The 15,591-nt window shown below is 40.0% G+C and overlaps 1 protein-coding gene across 2 annotated transcripts in view; it reads left to right on the plus strand.

The window, feature by feature from the left end:
- The window catches only part of mkln1 (muskelin 1, intracellular mediator containing kelch motifs), a 38,714-nt gene that overhangs the window by 4,409 nt on the left and 18,714 nt on the right, over positions 1–15,591 (plus strand). Inside the window, exons 3-10 of one of the 2 annotated variants that reach the window (XM_059325437.1) lie at positions 2,184–2,326; positions 5,112–5,200; positions 5,305–5,414; positions 6,761–6,953; positions 7,099–7,215; positions 7,431–7,496; positions 10,896–11,008; positions 15,095–15,307. In XM_059325437.1, coding sequence (XP_059181420.1) covers positions 2,184–2,326; positions 5,112–5,200; positions 5,305–5,414; positions 6,761–6,953; positions 7,099–7,215; positions 7,431–7,496; positions 10,896–11,008; positions 15,095–15,307 — 1,044 coding nt within the window. The remainder of the gene's footprint in view (positions 1–2,183; positions 2,327–5,111; positions 5,201–5,304; positions 5,415–6,760; positions 6,954–7,098; positions 7,216–7,430; positions 7,497–10,895; positions 11,009–15,094; positions 15,308–15,591) is intronic. The other variant, XM_059325438.1, reaches the window with a different exon arrangement.

Here is a 15,591-nt window from a genome sequence, read left to right on the forward strand (position 1 = left end):
TTGATACTCGATACCGTTTTTCGATACCATAAGGATAAAACAAAGACCCCAAAACTTAACAGAAATGTTTTTATTAACAAGAAAAATGCAACATGTAAAAATGAACAGAACCACAGGTTAAATATTTATAATAAAAAACAGTTGTGCAAAAAGAAACTGCAACTATGATAACAAGCTTCAGGTCTGAGGTAGTGCAAAAAATATATAAATACAATAAACAATAACAATTACAACAATATTTTGAGGTTGTATGCTGTGCACAATATTAGGCAAGCTTGATTTAAAAAAAAAAAAAAAAAAAAAAAAAAACAATAACTTAACTTAATTGTTCATCCCTTGGCCAGGTATCGATAGTTTTGAAAATGAGTATTGATACTTTTGACAACCCTACCAGATACGTAGGACACAAATGCTGCAACATGTCTGCTAGCTTATAATGACATAAAGCTGCCACACTGAGTACCGAAGCAGCACGTACCTGCAAGATTAACTGCTGGAAACACGTGAAGCAGCTTTAAAACTGACATGTCCTTTTGGATCAAATTCAGGCGGATGTAAGAAGTGGGTTCATGTGGTTTTTGAGAATTAACGGACTGTAATTGATATTTTATTTATATATAATATTTATAATAATATATATAGAGTTTCATTTGAGAGTACTTTAGAGGGACTGTAAAATGTGGATGAGTCCAATACTGCCTCCTCAAAAAGTACATGGGACATTAGCTTTGTCTTCCTGTAAATTACACCTCTGGTTCAAAGTTGAAAAGGCTGAGGTGGGACTAGAGCCCGACACGTTTATCTGTTGACTGATATTATCTGCCATTATTGGCCCATCAAGGGCCTGTCTATATCAGCGTGTGTTTACATATAATGCCGAAAAACTTGGTGCTTGGTGTGATTTAGTGGTCGCGCTTAATTTTTTATTTTTATTTTATTATTTTTTTCAGTAGTCCGCAATGAACTGACACTGAACAGCAATAATTTTTATTTAGATATTTATTTTCTCAGTTATCATTTATGGATTCGGCTGACAATATAATACATTGTTTGTATAATAATGTATAACAATGTAAATTATTTAATAAAGTTTTATCTTTGAGAAAGTAGCTCTCTGGGTCCATGCAGAGTGTTTTAAAATCGGTGTACTATCCACAAAAATAGGTTATTTTTTAATTTCTGCTCAAAAAATGACTATCAGCCACCATATCTGTCATAGATGCATTTTCCCTCTAAAATCAGTGTTGCATCAGTCTCAAAAATCCGATATTGGTCGGGCTCTAGGTGGGACATCTTGGAAAGAAGCAGTTGTAATTTATCTCTGCAAAAAACATGTTAACACAAAGGAGATTCAGTCATAATCAGTAAAAAAAAACCTGCTCAACTATCCCATTGTTGACAGGGGAACTCCCAGTGCTGGCTCGTGTTATTCATATTAAAACGACACAAAAATCTATTGCCTAGAATCGTTTCTTCCTCTTCCATCAACCAATTAAACCAAAGTGAGTGCCAATGAAATTACAGGCAGCGATCAGTAATTCATGTGTTGAACATATGAGTCATGGCAGGAGCACTCCGGGGGAGTCCGGCTCTCCTAACACATGCTGACATATGACAAAGTGGACAGAAAGGAACAGATCAATGCCTGACAGGAGAGTCAGATGTCGGTAGAACTGCATTTATTTTCTATTGATTATAAAGGTTGACAGTGAAACTCATGTGAAATGTCTTGTGATCCAAGTATCAGTATTTATTATGGCTCAGGATATGGATTGATAGAATATCCATGCCTTAAAGGAGAGGATAAGAGAACATTGGTCCCTGGGGTTTGTTAAATACCTGCCTACAACTGGCACATTGAATCAATGTTCCGGCCTGTGGTCTCCACTTGTTCTGGCCTAATGGCCTCTGGTGATTTGTCATTATATGTCCTGGCTTGTTAGAGCTCCAATGACATGTGGATGCGGCTCACAGATTGTATGTAACGCCACTTACCTGCTGCAGTAGATTGACCCTGCTGTAGTCATTTAGATAATGAGCAAATCTTTTCACAGTGGCAGCCTGCCATAAGCACAGGCAATTTCCTGCACTCCTCCACACAGTAATAACATCATAACTCTGCTCCTTGCCTCCAGTCTATTTCATGTCTCCTCTCTCCTTTTTCTTTCTCTCCTTTTCTTCAGTTTTTAATCTTGAAATTGGAAAGGCCGGCGATTGTTCAGAGCATTACCTTTGGGAAGTATGAGAAGACTCACGTCTGCAACCTGAAGAAGTTTAAAGTGTTTGGTGGGATGAGTGAAGAAAACATGACAGAGCTTTTGTCCAGGTGAGATGTTGCTGTGTATGCCAGTCCAACTGTTTCTTTTTTTTTCAGTGATTATTGCATTTTTTTTGGGGGGGGGGGGGGGGGGGGTTCAGCCTCAGAGATAACTTTAGGGGAAATAATGTACATAGGCTATAAATAATCTGCAAGGAAGTTAGATTATTAATGTCTGTGATTGAATCACTTCGACCTGGTCTCATAGCGTTGTTTCTGAATCTAACAGATTGTTCTTTGGCACCAATACTGACCTTATTGGCTTGTTACACTGGGGACTTAAAGACTCATGATCCCCTGGAATGGCTAGTTCACACTACACGACTTTATCCCAGTGATTCCTCTCGTTTTTTGGAGCTCCCCAACAGAAGCCCTAGATAAGAGGCCAATTGGCGTATTGAAGATGAATTCTAGATACCTAGCAAACAATATATCTCGACCTGTCCGGAAGCCTCAGCCAATGAGTTGAGGGAAAACCTGAAGGATCAAACACTGAAACAGACTATGTGTGCATCCCAATACACATACTAAAAGGAATATACACTCATCGGCTACTTTATGAAGTAGAGTGTACACCCATAAAGTGGTGATGTGGTCTTCTACTGCTGTAGCCCATCTGCTTCCAGGTTGGACGTGCTGTGCGTTCAGAGATGCTCTTCTATACTCCTTGGTTCTAAGGAGCGGTTATTTGAGTTACTGTTGAAGCAGTCTGGCCATTCTCCTCTGACCTCTGGCATCAACAAGGCATCAAGACTTACTGGGTTCTCTTTTTGGGACCATTCTCTGTAAAAGATCAGCAGTTTGTGGAAGACACAGACCAACAACATGCCACGTTCAAAGTCACTTAAATCTCCTTTCTTCCCCAATCTGATGCTTCCCCATTCTGAACCTTCAGCAGCTCGTCTTCACCATGTCTATATGCCTCAATGCATTGAGTTGCTGCCATGTGATTGGCTGATTAGATATTTGTGTTAACAAGCAGTCGAACAGGTGTACATTATAAAGTGGCCAGCGAGTGTATATTTAGTAAGTCCCAATACATAGTTTGCCAAATGCTTTCCTGGGTATTCTGACCCACAATCTTCTGTACAGCATACATGAGCAAGGGGGTCAAAGTTCAATGTCATGACCAAGTACTGTGTCCCAGTTGTGTGCATACTGCATTCGATTTAGTGACTTTTCTGACCATCGTAGTCAATCAATTTCTAAAAGTGACAGTGTTATTTAGTAAATTTTGCAACTTATTCAATCCATTAAGGGAAATACAGTTTGTAATTAATTCCCATGCTTACATACAAGCATGTGCTTCAACTTGTGACACTCAGGTCATGTCAGTGCAGGAGACCAGAGAGGTGTTGAGCTCTCAGTACACACAAACACACACACACACACACACACACTCGTACCTTCCAACTGAATCTCTGTAGTTTGAAATTTGGTGTCTCTCCTTTGTTGCATGTTGAACTTCCAGGTACATCTGACATTGTGTGAACCAGCATTAGGTGTTGGTTCTAGGTTCTGCTTTGTGTTTCCACTATGTTTTACACACTGGCAAGTTTTCTATACATCAGCAATAGAGTATGGCCATTATTGATCTTTTTCATGGTTGCATGTAATAACTTTTAACCTTCAGTACAGAGACAGAATGCACTTAAGCCCAACCAAAGGGGAAAACTGTGCAATCCTGAAACCCAGTATATTTAATGTTAACTTATGTAAACAGTGCATTTTGTCACTAAGTCATATATCCAAATATCAGTTTTAGGTAAACTACATTTCTGTAAGTCAAGTTAAAACACTAGGGGTCCTTGTCCTCAGGGGCCAGTAGGGTGGAAACTTTATCTGTTTTTCAAATTAATAAATGTCTTTTATAACAGAAGACACTGAATGTAATGAATATATAGTTGTTGTTCACTGTTAATATTTCTGTTGAATTTTAAGACAGAAATGACAAGGAATGTTTTGTTTTTTTTTAAGATTATTTTTTGGGCATTTTTTTGCTTTATTGAAAGTGATAGATTGAAAGGGGGTGATAGAGGGGAAGACATGCGGCAAAGGGAGCTCAGGCCGGATTCGAACCCGGCTCGGCCACAGCAAGGACTCAGCCTTAATGGGAAGCGCTCTACCAGTGTGAGCCACCGGGACACCCACAAGGAATGTTTATAACCTAAGACCAAACTATATTGGAGTACCTGATCAATGTACCAGTACAATTCAGCATTTTTTCTACATTAATTCAATGATGGTAGACCATTCATGACAGAGTTATCCTTAATGTATAATATTGCCTGTGGTTAATGAATGGCAGGTGTCACATTGGAACTTGATTTAAGGTATTTTAATCTTATTGGATTGGTGCATCTCTAGTTCTACATGAGGCTATATGATGGTAATGATGAACACATGGGCACGCTTTCTTTAAGTTAACAGCTTTGCACAGAAATGTTACGCATATTTGGCTAAATTGCAAACTTTAGCCATAATTGGTTGTGATTGTATTGCATTTATTGTTATTACAAGAAATTCCTTGAAGAGCTATATTGGGGTGATACCTGATAATTGTAAAATTATGCCCTTTCATCAAATATATATTACTCATTTGATAAAAACACGTAGATGGGGAAGATGTTGATACAGTTTTTTAATTTTTTTTTATACTCAAGGCTATATATGGAGATGAAACACCAGTAACTCAGTATTTGGCATAACACAAAATCCAGTGATTCCTCCAGTTTCACTACATTATCACACTGTTAGATCATCATCATCATCTCCATTCTGTTTTCTCTTCCAGCGGCCTTAAGAATGACTACAATAAGGAAACGTTCACCTTAAAGCACAAGATTGATGAGCAGATGTTTCCCTGCAGATTTGTCAAAATAGGTGAGAGCGGATGTGGTTTGTCAAATGTCTGTGGTTTTCGTTCGTCTTAGAAAAGAAATCCATGGTGACCACCATTTTCCTCTTTTTTTCTTTCTGTGTCCCAGTGCCTCTGATGTCTTGGGGTCCCAGTTTTAATTTCAGCATCTGGTACATTGAGCTGCACGGTATCGAAGATCCTGATGTGGTGCAGCCCTGCCTTAACTGGTACAGCAAGGTAGGTAGCTTGGGGGTCAGAGATGTGGACTCGGACTGTAAAAGTGGATTACAGATTCAGCCGGCCTCAGTCTGTAATGGGATGAATTAATCAGCTTGCAGGAGAAGTGAACTTCTGTAACAAACTCCTCTGAGGTGACACCAGGACAACTAAGGATACAAATATGCCTCCAGTTTTCAGTCATTAAACAAGTGTGAACACAGTGGATTAAATTGGTATGTTAACTTGATTATAACCAACCAGGGATTGTAAATTTAAGCCACCGATACCCCTTTTCGACCAAGGCAGTTGCAGGGCTGGTTCAGAGCCGGTCTTGAACCAGTTCCTTGCTTTTCGATACAGCCAAAGAATCGTCTCTTGGCCAGGAAAACTGGTTCCAGAGCGGCACCAACTCTTTGCTGGTCTTGAACCACGAACTGCTTAAATCAGAAACTGGGGGCTGAAACGTGTATCATTTGTTTGATTTGATTTGATTAATTGCAATGTGATTGATATGGGATAGCGTCAGTGGGTTTGCATTTGCTGGCTAGTGTTAGCTTATGACAGTCCAACATCAATATCTTGCGTTCAGTGTTCATAAGAACATAATATCCGTCCATAGCATTCAAGACGAGCAGAACGAATGTGTTGTACATGTCGTGTTTGGATGCCAGTGTAGGCTTTCAGAGCCAGGAGCAACATTTGTAAAGAGACGATGTAGTCTGCCATTGTTATTATACTTGCTGAGAGATCGAAGACATATACAGTGACGTAATGACGTGACTCTCTCGTCTGTAGAAAAGCAAACAGGTTCTTAGAAGGTTCACAAGTTGAACCAACTGCGTACCAGCACCAGCCCAGAAAAAGAACTAGGTTCACATTGGTCGAAAAGGGGTGACAGTCAACATGAAAACGTTATTGAGGTATAACAAGTTTAATAACTTGTCATTTCTTGTTGGAGGAAGCATCGTTGACACCTGGACAGTGACAGTGAGTGAGGGAGAGTTTACAGACAGACAGGGAGCCTTGATTAATCAATTAACATTATTAGCGGTTAATCAGTTCAAAACACATGGGATATGTGTGTAATTTAAACAGCTGTCTGTGCAGATTACGTTTCACTTAACGTGATAGAAGACGGAGTCAGTTTGGATTGCATGATAGAACTATACGCTGCCGATCACGTCTCCCTGATAATATGTTTGAAAACAGGCACGGTTGTGAACATAGAAGTCATCCACTCACTCACTCACTCACTCACTCAGTCAGACAGAAAAATGTCCAAGAATTGTGAATTATTGACTGTATACTAAATGCTAAGGGGAACAGCATTGATTTTGATCCATCTCTCCGTTGTTCCCTTGCAGTACAGAGAACAGGAAGCCATCCGCCTTTGCCTCAAGCACTTCCGACAGCATAACTACACAGAGGCCTTTGAGTCACTGCAGAAGAAGACTCGGATAGCACTGGAGCACCCGATGCTCACCCACCTGCACGACCGGCTGGTGCTGCAAGGAGACTTCGACGCCTGCGAGGAGCTCATAGACAAAGCTGTGAGAGGTACCGTACTCGGCCTGATGACCGCAAAGACAACTTTAGTGTTTTTTTATTTTATTTCTAACGATGCCAATTCTTTTTTTCTGCCTGGTTTCTTCTCGCATTAATGGTGATGTTGCCATATTTGGTCCTCTTCTCTCCCTATTAGACGGTTTGTTTAACCAGTATATCAGCCAGCAGGAGTACAAGCCCAGGTGGAGTCAGATCATCCCCAAATGCAACAAAGGTACAAGCGCCCAAGAAATCAACCGAGACGACATGAACAGTGAGACCCCCTACTCAAGTGGGAAATATTTCCCAACCTGTCTCAAACAATTAAGCACACTGTGAAGCTTTGTGGCCTAAAGCTGTGCCTCCCTCCCTGCCCTCTGCTCCTCCCACCACTCCACCCATTCTACATTCTCTCTTTCCTCTGCGTCACCTTCCATCTCCCACGCTCACACACCGCCCTTGTCTCCTCCCGTCTCTCCTTTTCTGCAGGTGACGGCGACGACAACAGGCCAGGGATGAGGGGAGGACATCAGATGGTCATTGACGTCCAGACTGGTGAGACCCGAGCAGCCAGTGTTATGACTCTGCAGTTTAACCGAAGCCATGACTCATATCCTCCCACACACACTCACAACGCAAAGCTCTATTAGTGTTTAATCAAATTAGCCCTCCCTCCCCGTCCCCCCTCCACCACCAGCCCTTCTCCTTCAAAACAAAACTGTCCCGAGGGCATTTCTCTTCTACCAGCACATTAATCACCACTTTTGTTTTGACAGAGACACACAGTCATTGTGTTTCTTTTGTTTTTTTTTTTCTGTATCTGCCGCCGTTGTTGGTGGTGTACTTCCCTGCTGGTCATCTGAAAACAAGAGCCGGCATTGTTTGCGTGTGAGAAAGAGTGATGCAGTGTCTGCAACTTGTGTCAGAGCTCACAGACGGCTCTGCATCCCTCTGCTCTGAGTCTCAGGCCACACACACTGACCACTGTGTTTGAGCAGCAGGAGTCGATAGTAGAAGTTGATACAGGAAATCCCAAATGATTTCTTTGTCACCAGTCCTGTCACGCTCCGATCCTGTCTCTTTGTTCTCCTAATCCCATTTTCTCCAGTGGCAGTTATTATACTGTACATTTTTAATTGAAATGTTTCCTTTGTCACCAATCGTGTCTCAATCGTGTCACATTATTTCCTTGTCCCATTTAGATCCTGATTAATTAATGTCCCGTTTTGAATATTATGGAGCTAGCTAAAGAACCTGTGTATAGCTGTGTTTCCATCAACGTATTTATCTGCGTATTTTGGAGGTTCACATGAGAAAAGCTTGATGGAAATACCACAATTTGACTAAACTTCAGAAAATGCGCAAAAAAGTTTTTATGATCGCTTGGTTTTTGTTTTTTCAAAAAATTGTTAATGCACTTAACAGGAGATGGAAAATCTTTTTCCAAAATAAGTTGTGACGTATTTTTCTCTCATCGGTGGCAAAAGTTGTCCCATTCACAACCTGTGTTTTTTCTCTTCTCTTCTTCTACTACTGTAATACATTACACTGCCATCATCTGCCTAAAGTATGTTTATGCAGCTTTGTTTATTCATTTTAAACCAGTTGAAGGAAACGTCCCTAATTTGCATTTTCTTTAATCCAAAATTTCAAAAATTGGCTTCAAAATTTGATTAGACTTTAATGGGAATACAGCTTTTATCTCGACATATAAAGCATGGCTGTTATGGTAAAAAAACTAAAAAAAATTCTTTGACTTCATTCACGCTTATAATCCTTTGAAATCTTACACGAGTGTAAGAGCAATGCAATGTGATCGGCTGACCCTTCCCCTTTAAGCCAAAGTGTGGGTAAAATGCGTACAAAAGTACCATAAGCTGCGGGTGCTGCAGACACATAACTGTAACTACTGTAACCCACGCTATATAACGATTGTGAAAGAGTAATGTATAACACAGAAAAACAACATCACTATGTCAGTTTTTTCCTATAATGTGCAGCCCTGACATGCTTTCAGCTCGGTTTTAAACATAATTTTATCCACACAACCACTTTTTTTTTTTTTTTACGGAAAAGGGTCAAATTATTGGAGCTGTTTTCTCTTACCGGGGTTAATAATTATACTATATATATCATATATTATAATAATTATTATCTCATCGTACACAGTCAGATGATATATTATTTTCCCCTCCCAAGAAGCTTCTTGTCCCTTCCCAATCCAGACAGTACAAAAGCATTCCTTGCCAACAGGACTCTTTTAATCCAGTGTTTAGTTCATGCAATAAAGGTTTAATTCTACCTCCCAGGCCCAGCAGCCACATGTGGCCACAGTATCTATTAGGATGAGCTGGATCCAGGTACTTTATCAAACACAGTTATAGAACATTTAAATCTTTAGATGATGAAAATGGCAGTAAATTCATTTTTCACTGATCCTCATCCCAAAACCTATTGTTAATCATTATCAGTGACACATTTCTGGCCTGAATGTGTTCTGGAATTATATCAGTAATGGCACAGGCTTTAACCTCCTCCACAAGTCTGTTCAAATCACAACTTTCTTCTCTGCCTCAGTGGCCTGTATTTGACCCAACCATGTTTTAACATGTCCACTTGTTCCCACATGTGTTAAAAGAATCTTTAAAAAATGATAATGGGTGGGAAAGTTACATTCCAAACCAGAATAATAATTTCCAAAAAATGATTGTCTCTACACGGTGCACAGGGTTGTGATCAGGGCTACACGCTGACCTTTATTTTCATAGGATGGGATTCAGTTTTATTATTTATCCCAGCACTTGGACAGGACCAGCGCTGTAGTCGAGTCAAAGTCTTGAGTCCAAGTCAATCTTGAGGCCCCAGTGTTCGAGTTCCAGTCTGAGTCACCAAGAAAAGTTATTCGAGTCATCATTACCCAAGTTTTACGTTACTCCATTTCGTATGTGTTGAGGAAAGTAATTTTCTAAATATACTCGAGTCCAAGTCAGAGTTCTGAAATCAGACAGCTGGCCCTCATTAGAAAGGCTCCCTGGCCAATCTAGTTTTTATGTTTTTGTGCCCTTTAGTTAAGGCGTTTTGGGTCTTAACTTGGGGAAAAGGATGGGACAGGAGTCTTCAGGTATTGGGAAAGGATTTGATTTTTTTTTTGTGGGAGTGGGATGGGACAGGAGTGAAAATCCACTCCTGTGTCACCTTCTAATTGAGGCCTGTCCAGATATGTTTTTGATGCTTTGTATCATATTAAGCCCCCCACCCCCAAATATATAGCTTTACTAATCATAGTATAGATTGACAGTTCTCTAAAGGGATAGTTCAGGATGTGGGACATTAAGTTGTATGAAATATTTGCCAATAGTGTAGTGGATGCAAAGCTATTAGCCTACTTGCTGAGCTCATACTACAGCCAGTCGCTGTATGTACTGGCTTTTTCAGGAAACAAAATATTGCCAAGTGAAGGTGGTTTCTTGTATGTAGGAGGGCCATTGTTTTGTGGTGAAATGTTTGACCTTTTAGTGTACACGTAGTTTTGTGGAGTAAAACTCAAAGTATTTCATACAACTTAATGTCCCAAATCCCAAACTATTACTTTAACACTGTGCAGCTGTATTTTATACTGCTTTTGAGGTTGTGTATGCGTGTGTAAATGATTTAGTGAAAGGGATGTATTGGGGTTTGTGTGGGTCTTACACCATGTACGAGTTCTCGCTCAGAAAACTATTATATGCTGCAGGATAGATGTTTCCATGTCATGCCTCTCTGTGTTGACTAATTTGCAAAAAGTAACTCCCTATCAATCCAGCTCACCTTGAGGAGCTGTAAATACTCCCTGAATACATCACCTAAACCTGGTTTTCACAGTAACTGAGTGTGTGACACTTTGTACTGTGTGTGTCAGTTTAGCCGGCTGAAGAGGAGGTTTAACGTTTTTTGACTGATGTCTGTCCCCTGCAGAGACTGTTTACCTGTTTGGAGGCTGGGACGGCACACAGGACCTGGCTGACTTCTGGGCCTACAGCGTTCAGGAAAACCAGTGGGCCTGCATCTCCAGAGACACTGAGAAAGAGGTGGGTGCATTCACAACATTGTGTCGAAACGGACACAATGCATAACAAATATGTGTCATATATCTATGGACAATTGACTGGATTTTTGCAAGGGTGTGAGTTTCCTTTTGGAATTTAAACCTCAGCTCCTATAATAAACTATCGACTAAATACAGACACTCGTCTTTCATTTATCCACATTAAAGTGGCATACTGCATCAATTTTTCTAAGGCACTTTGGTTCCATTTGTGATAAATGTAAGAGTATGGATGGTTCACTAGTTAATGTACTGGCTACATCTGAGCCTAGAGCAATTTTGGAAATGGACATTCTGTCCCAAGTATTACAACATAATGTCCCTGCCTTCGCCTCTGTCCTGGCACATCGTGCTATTTTATTTAAATGCCAGAAGCCATACCCACATACTCCAAATTGCGTCGTTACTCCATACGTGGGTCAGGCCAAAAGTTTAATAAGGTCTGAGTTACCTTTTTTCCACGTATTTTAAAAGGTCTACTACTGAAGTCTGAGTCGTGAACTTTTGACTTTTGTGCTAAATGGAGTACTGGGTGTGTTCCTACTTCTCTTGCTCCTTTAACTTCTCTTAACTCACACTCGCCTTGTTAGGGCTGTTATTATTCAAAATCATGGCTTTTTTTCAGGGTGCAGAACTAGTTTTTGCTTAACATTGTTTTGCTACTTTTCTAGATATTTCGTTGTAGTGGGGCGGATTAGCTGAACAATCGTTCACTTTGTGATAAAAGCATGAAATTTGGTAGATGTGTTGGTGAATATGTTTCGAACAAATCTGGATATTGGGCCACCTCAAAAGCGCCCCCTAGTGGCCGTGGCAGGCATTTGTTATACAAATAAATCAATGATGAATAAAAACTGCCTTTTTAATAATACCAACTGGTGATGAATTGTATATTGTTGGAAAGCCTGATTAGTCACCTTTACAACGAGGTACAGCTTGTAAGGATCGTGCATTCATGGAATGAGCAACGGGGCTAAACGTGTGGGTCGCACCCCCCAAAAATGTGCATCCCCTGTGGGGCGGATTAGCTCAATAAATCACAAGAATTGTTTATTTTGTGATAGAAGCACACAATTTGGTGGATGTGTTGGTGGATATGTTTCACACAAATCTGTATATTAGGCCATCGCAAATTCGCCCCCTAGTGGCCATAGCAGTCATTTTCTTCATTAAAATTACAAAAAATATTAAAATTATTTCTTAAAATATTTAAAAAATTTAAACTAAATATGCAAACGTAAATTAAAAATGTAAATACACATATTAAATTAACAAAAATCCAGTTAGACACTCTTTCAGTTATTTTTCCTGCCCCACCACAATCGGGCTAGCCATCGAGCTAGCTAGCAAATGAGCTAGCTAGCATTTGCTTCCTGGGACAAGCAGTGCAGTGGACTGTCCATCAAGGTATGTCTAAATATTTTATTTCACCTGTTATAATTATGAATAAAATATGCTATGAACATCATAAAGGCTAAAGAGAAAAACAATCATCATGGGCCTTGGCGGAAAAGTAAATTAGCAAGATAGCAAAAATAGGTACTTAAGCTAGCTAGTTAGCTTGGAACATGTATCAGTGGCTGTTGGGTGTGAAAGCTTAATAAGACACTGTTAAATTATGTCCTGTGGAATGTGGACATCCCTCTCTGCACACACACACACACACACACACACACACACACACACACACACACACAGGCACACACACACTATATGTAATGTCTCCTTTGCCCATGTGGTTCTTTTTTTCTTTTTTTAAATGTATTTTATAACTCCATCACAGTTAGTCAGGCGGCTTTGGACCAGATTTGAGAAGAAAGGGACATGCCGGACAAAAGCACCAAAATTTTTCCACACCAAAGGTTTCAACTTTTGGTAGGAGCCACTTCATCAAGATTGCAGATAGGAGACGGCAGCCATATAAGCCATAAGTCTATGAGAACCAATATATCTTCCAAGCCACTTAGAAGGTCAATCTTGGTGTCAAAATATACATTTTCTGGGTCAAAGAATCATTTAAAGCTATTGAGAATATCACTGGATGACTCACTGTAAATAATTTGTTGATCAAGATCTGACATGAGATGAAAGCGTACCCTTGATTTTTTTGAGCAGTGTACATGGCAGCTAATCCACACTCTCCCGTGAACATTGATTCCAAACATTTTCAACTCAGGATACCCTGCTGCAGCACTTGAAGCGAGTTGCCCAGTCTGAGTGAAAATGAACATATCTATTTGATCAAATAATCATCTAGTGATATTCTCAATAGCTTTAAATGATTCCTGGACCCAGAAAATGTATATTTTGAAACCAAGATTGACCTTCTAAGTGGCTTGGAAGATATAGCATTTCTCATAGACTTTATATGGCTGCCATCACTGCAATCTTGATGAAGGGGCTCCTACTAAAAATTGAAACCTATAATGATAGAGAGTTTGTGGAAAAAATGTGGTGCTTTTGTCCGGCGTGTCCCCTTTATTTGGCTAAGCCGCCTGACTAAGTCACACACCTCAGTACAAGGATTTTGCCAGTAAGAGTAACCTGCTACAAGTAACCCTAGTAGAATTTTTAAAATGTATGATTTTTTTCTCTGTCTAAATGTGTTTTGTTTTTATTGTTGCAGGTCATACAATATTGAAAATTATTTTTTCTTTTTAAGGAGCAACAGAAGAATACAAGCCAAAGAGGAGGCCGTAGCCTGTGAATGGGAATATCAAGACCTAATAAAATGTTATACAAAGTTAATGTTCTTTTCTATTAGACTGTAATAAAGCTTTTGTCACTTTAACATGTCTCTAAATTATATTTGTGGTGCTGAAAACATGAAACAGCAGCTGTAGGGTAGGCAAAGCATTCGACACCAGTAACCACCGGCGGACATTTTTAAAAATGGCCGCTTTTAAATGGCCATTTTTAAAAATGGCCGCCACAGCCATCAGAATTTTTTTTTGCGAAGGCCCAATATCCAGATTCATTAAAAATGTATTCAGCAATGAGTGTACCAAATTTGATGCTTTTATCACAAAATGAACGATTGTTCAGCTAATCCACCCCACTACACAGGGGATGCACATTTTTGGGGGTTGCTACCCACACGTTTAGCCCCGTTGCTCATTCCATGAATGCACGATCCTTACAAGCTGTACCTCGTTGTAAAGGTGACTAATCAGGCTTTCCAACAATATACAATTCATCACCAGTTGGTATTATTAAAAGGGCTGTTTTTATTCATCATTGATTTATTCGTATAACAAATGCCTGCCACGGCCACTAGGGGGCGCTTTTGAGGTGGCCCAATATCCAGATTTGTTCGAACCATATTCACCAACACATCTACCAAATTTCATGCTTTTATCACAAAGTGAACGATTGTTGTAAAATAATGAGCTAATCCGCCCCACTATTGGAAACTTTTGTTCTTTTTGATTATTTTCCGCCAGTGGGAGTGACGATAAGGAGGGCGATGGGGCTTAGCATCTTGATTGTACTGCATACTTCCCACACCCAACCATGTTGTAAATCCAATAAAAAGAACTTCCAGACAGTCGGACCCTTAAGCACAAAAATGTCAAGCAGCCATGATAACATCAGATCATATTATATCAGGCTTTCAACCAGAGCCCTGGCTACAAAACAATACCTTTTTTCTCTCACCACATTGAAGTATTTTCTCATTTTTTCCCGATGGGGCAAATATATGTTAAGTCCTGGTTTCCATTAGTGTTGCTGTTGCTGTATTATGGGGCACTGCAGTATCTGATGTAGTGCGTCAAATAATGTGGTTGACATATTTCTGACTGAAAAGAAGGAAATATTTAATGTTTGTGGGTGTTTTTTTTCCCCACAACTGTGGCATTATGTTAACAAACCAGCTTGTAACAGGTTAACATTCTCAAAATGAATGAATATTTGGTAGTTATGATCGGGGCTGATGTTGGTGAAAAGATTGAGCTGAATGAAAGTGGAAAATAATATGTCATTTTATGGCAGTAAGGACATCAGAGCAGCTTTTTTTTAAGACACCAACTGTATATGCATGCGTGTGTGTCTCCTGTGCACCAATCAGAGCGGTCCGAGTGCTCGTTCATGCCACAAAATGTGCATCGACTCCCAGCGGCGCCAGATCTACACGCTGGGCCGCTACCTGGACTCAAGCGTCAGGAACAGCAAGTCTCTGAAGAGCGACTTCTACCGATACGACATCGACGCCAACACCTGGACGCTACTCAGCGAAGACACGTCCGCTGACGGAGGGCCAAAGCTGGTGTTCGACCACCAGGTAGCTGCAGTCTGTCTGTCTCTTTGTACCTTCCTGAACTTTATTTTTTCATTTAAATACCATAAAAAACTGAATATTTCACATCTGGAACACACCTGTCTTAGGTTTATTTTTTTTTCCAGAAAAGGTTTCACTTTACATTATCCAATATCCTCGAAAATAAAAACTATAGTAAAAATGTGGAAGCTGTAATTGAGACATCTCTGCCGTCCTTCCACGGGAATATTGGCAATCAGAAAGTCATCCTGTCCGCTCCTTCCGAACTCTCACACTTCCTGTGTCCT

The sequence above is a fragment of the Centropristis striata genome, chromosome 22 (genome assembly GCF_030273125.1).
Source record: "Centropristis striata isolate RG_2023a ecotype Rhode Island chromosome 22, C.striata_1.0, whole genome shotgun sequence".
NCBI classification, from domain to species: Eukaryota; Metazoa; Chordata; class Actinopteri; order Perciformes; family Serranidae; genus Centropristis; species Centropristis striata.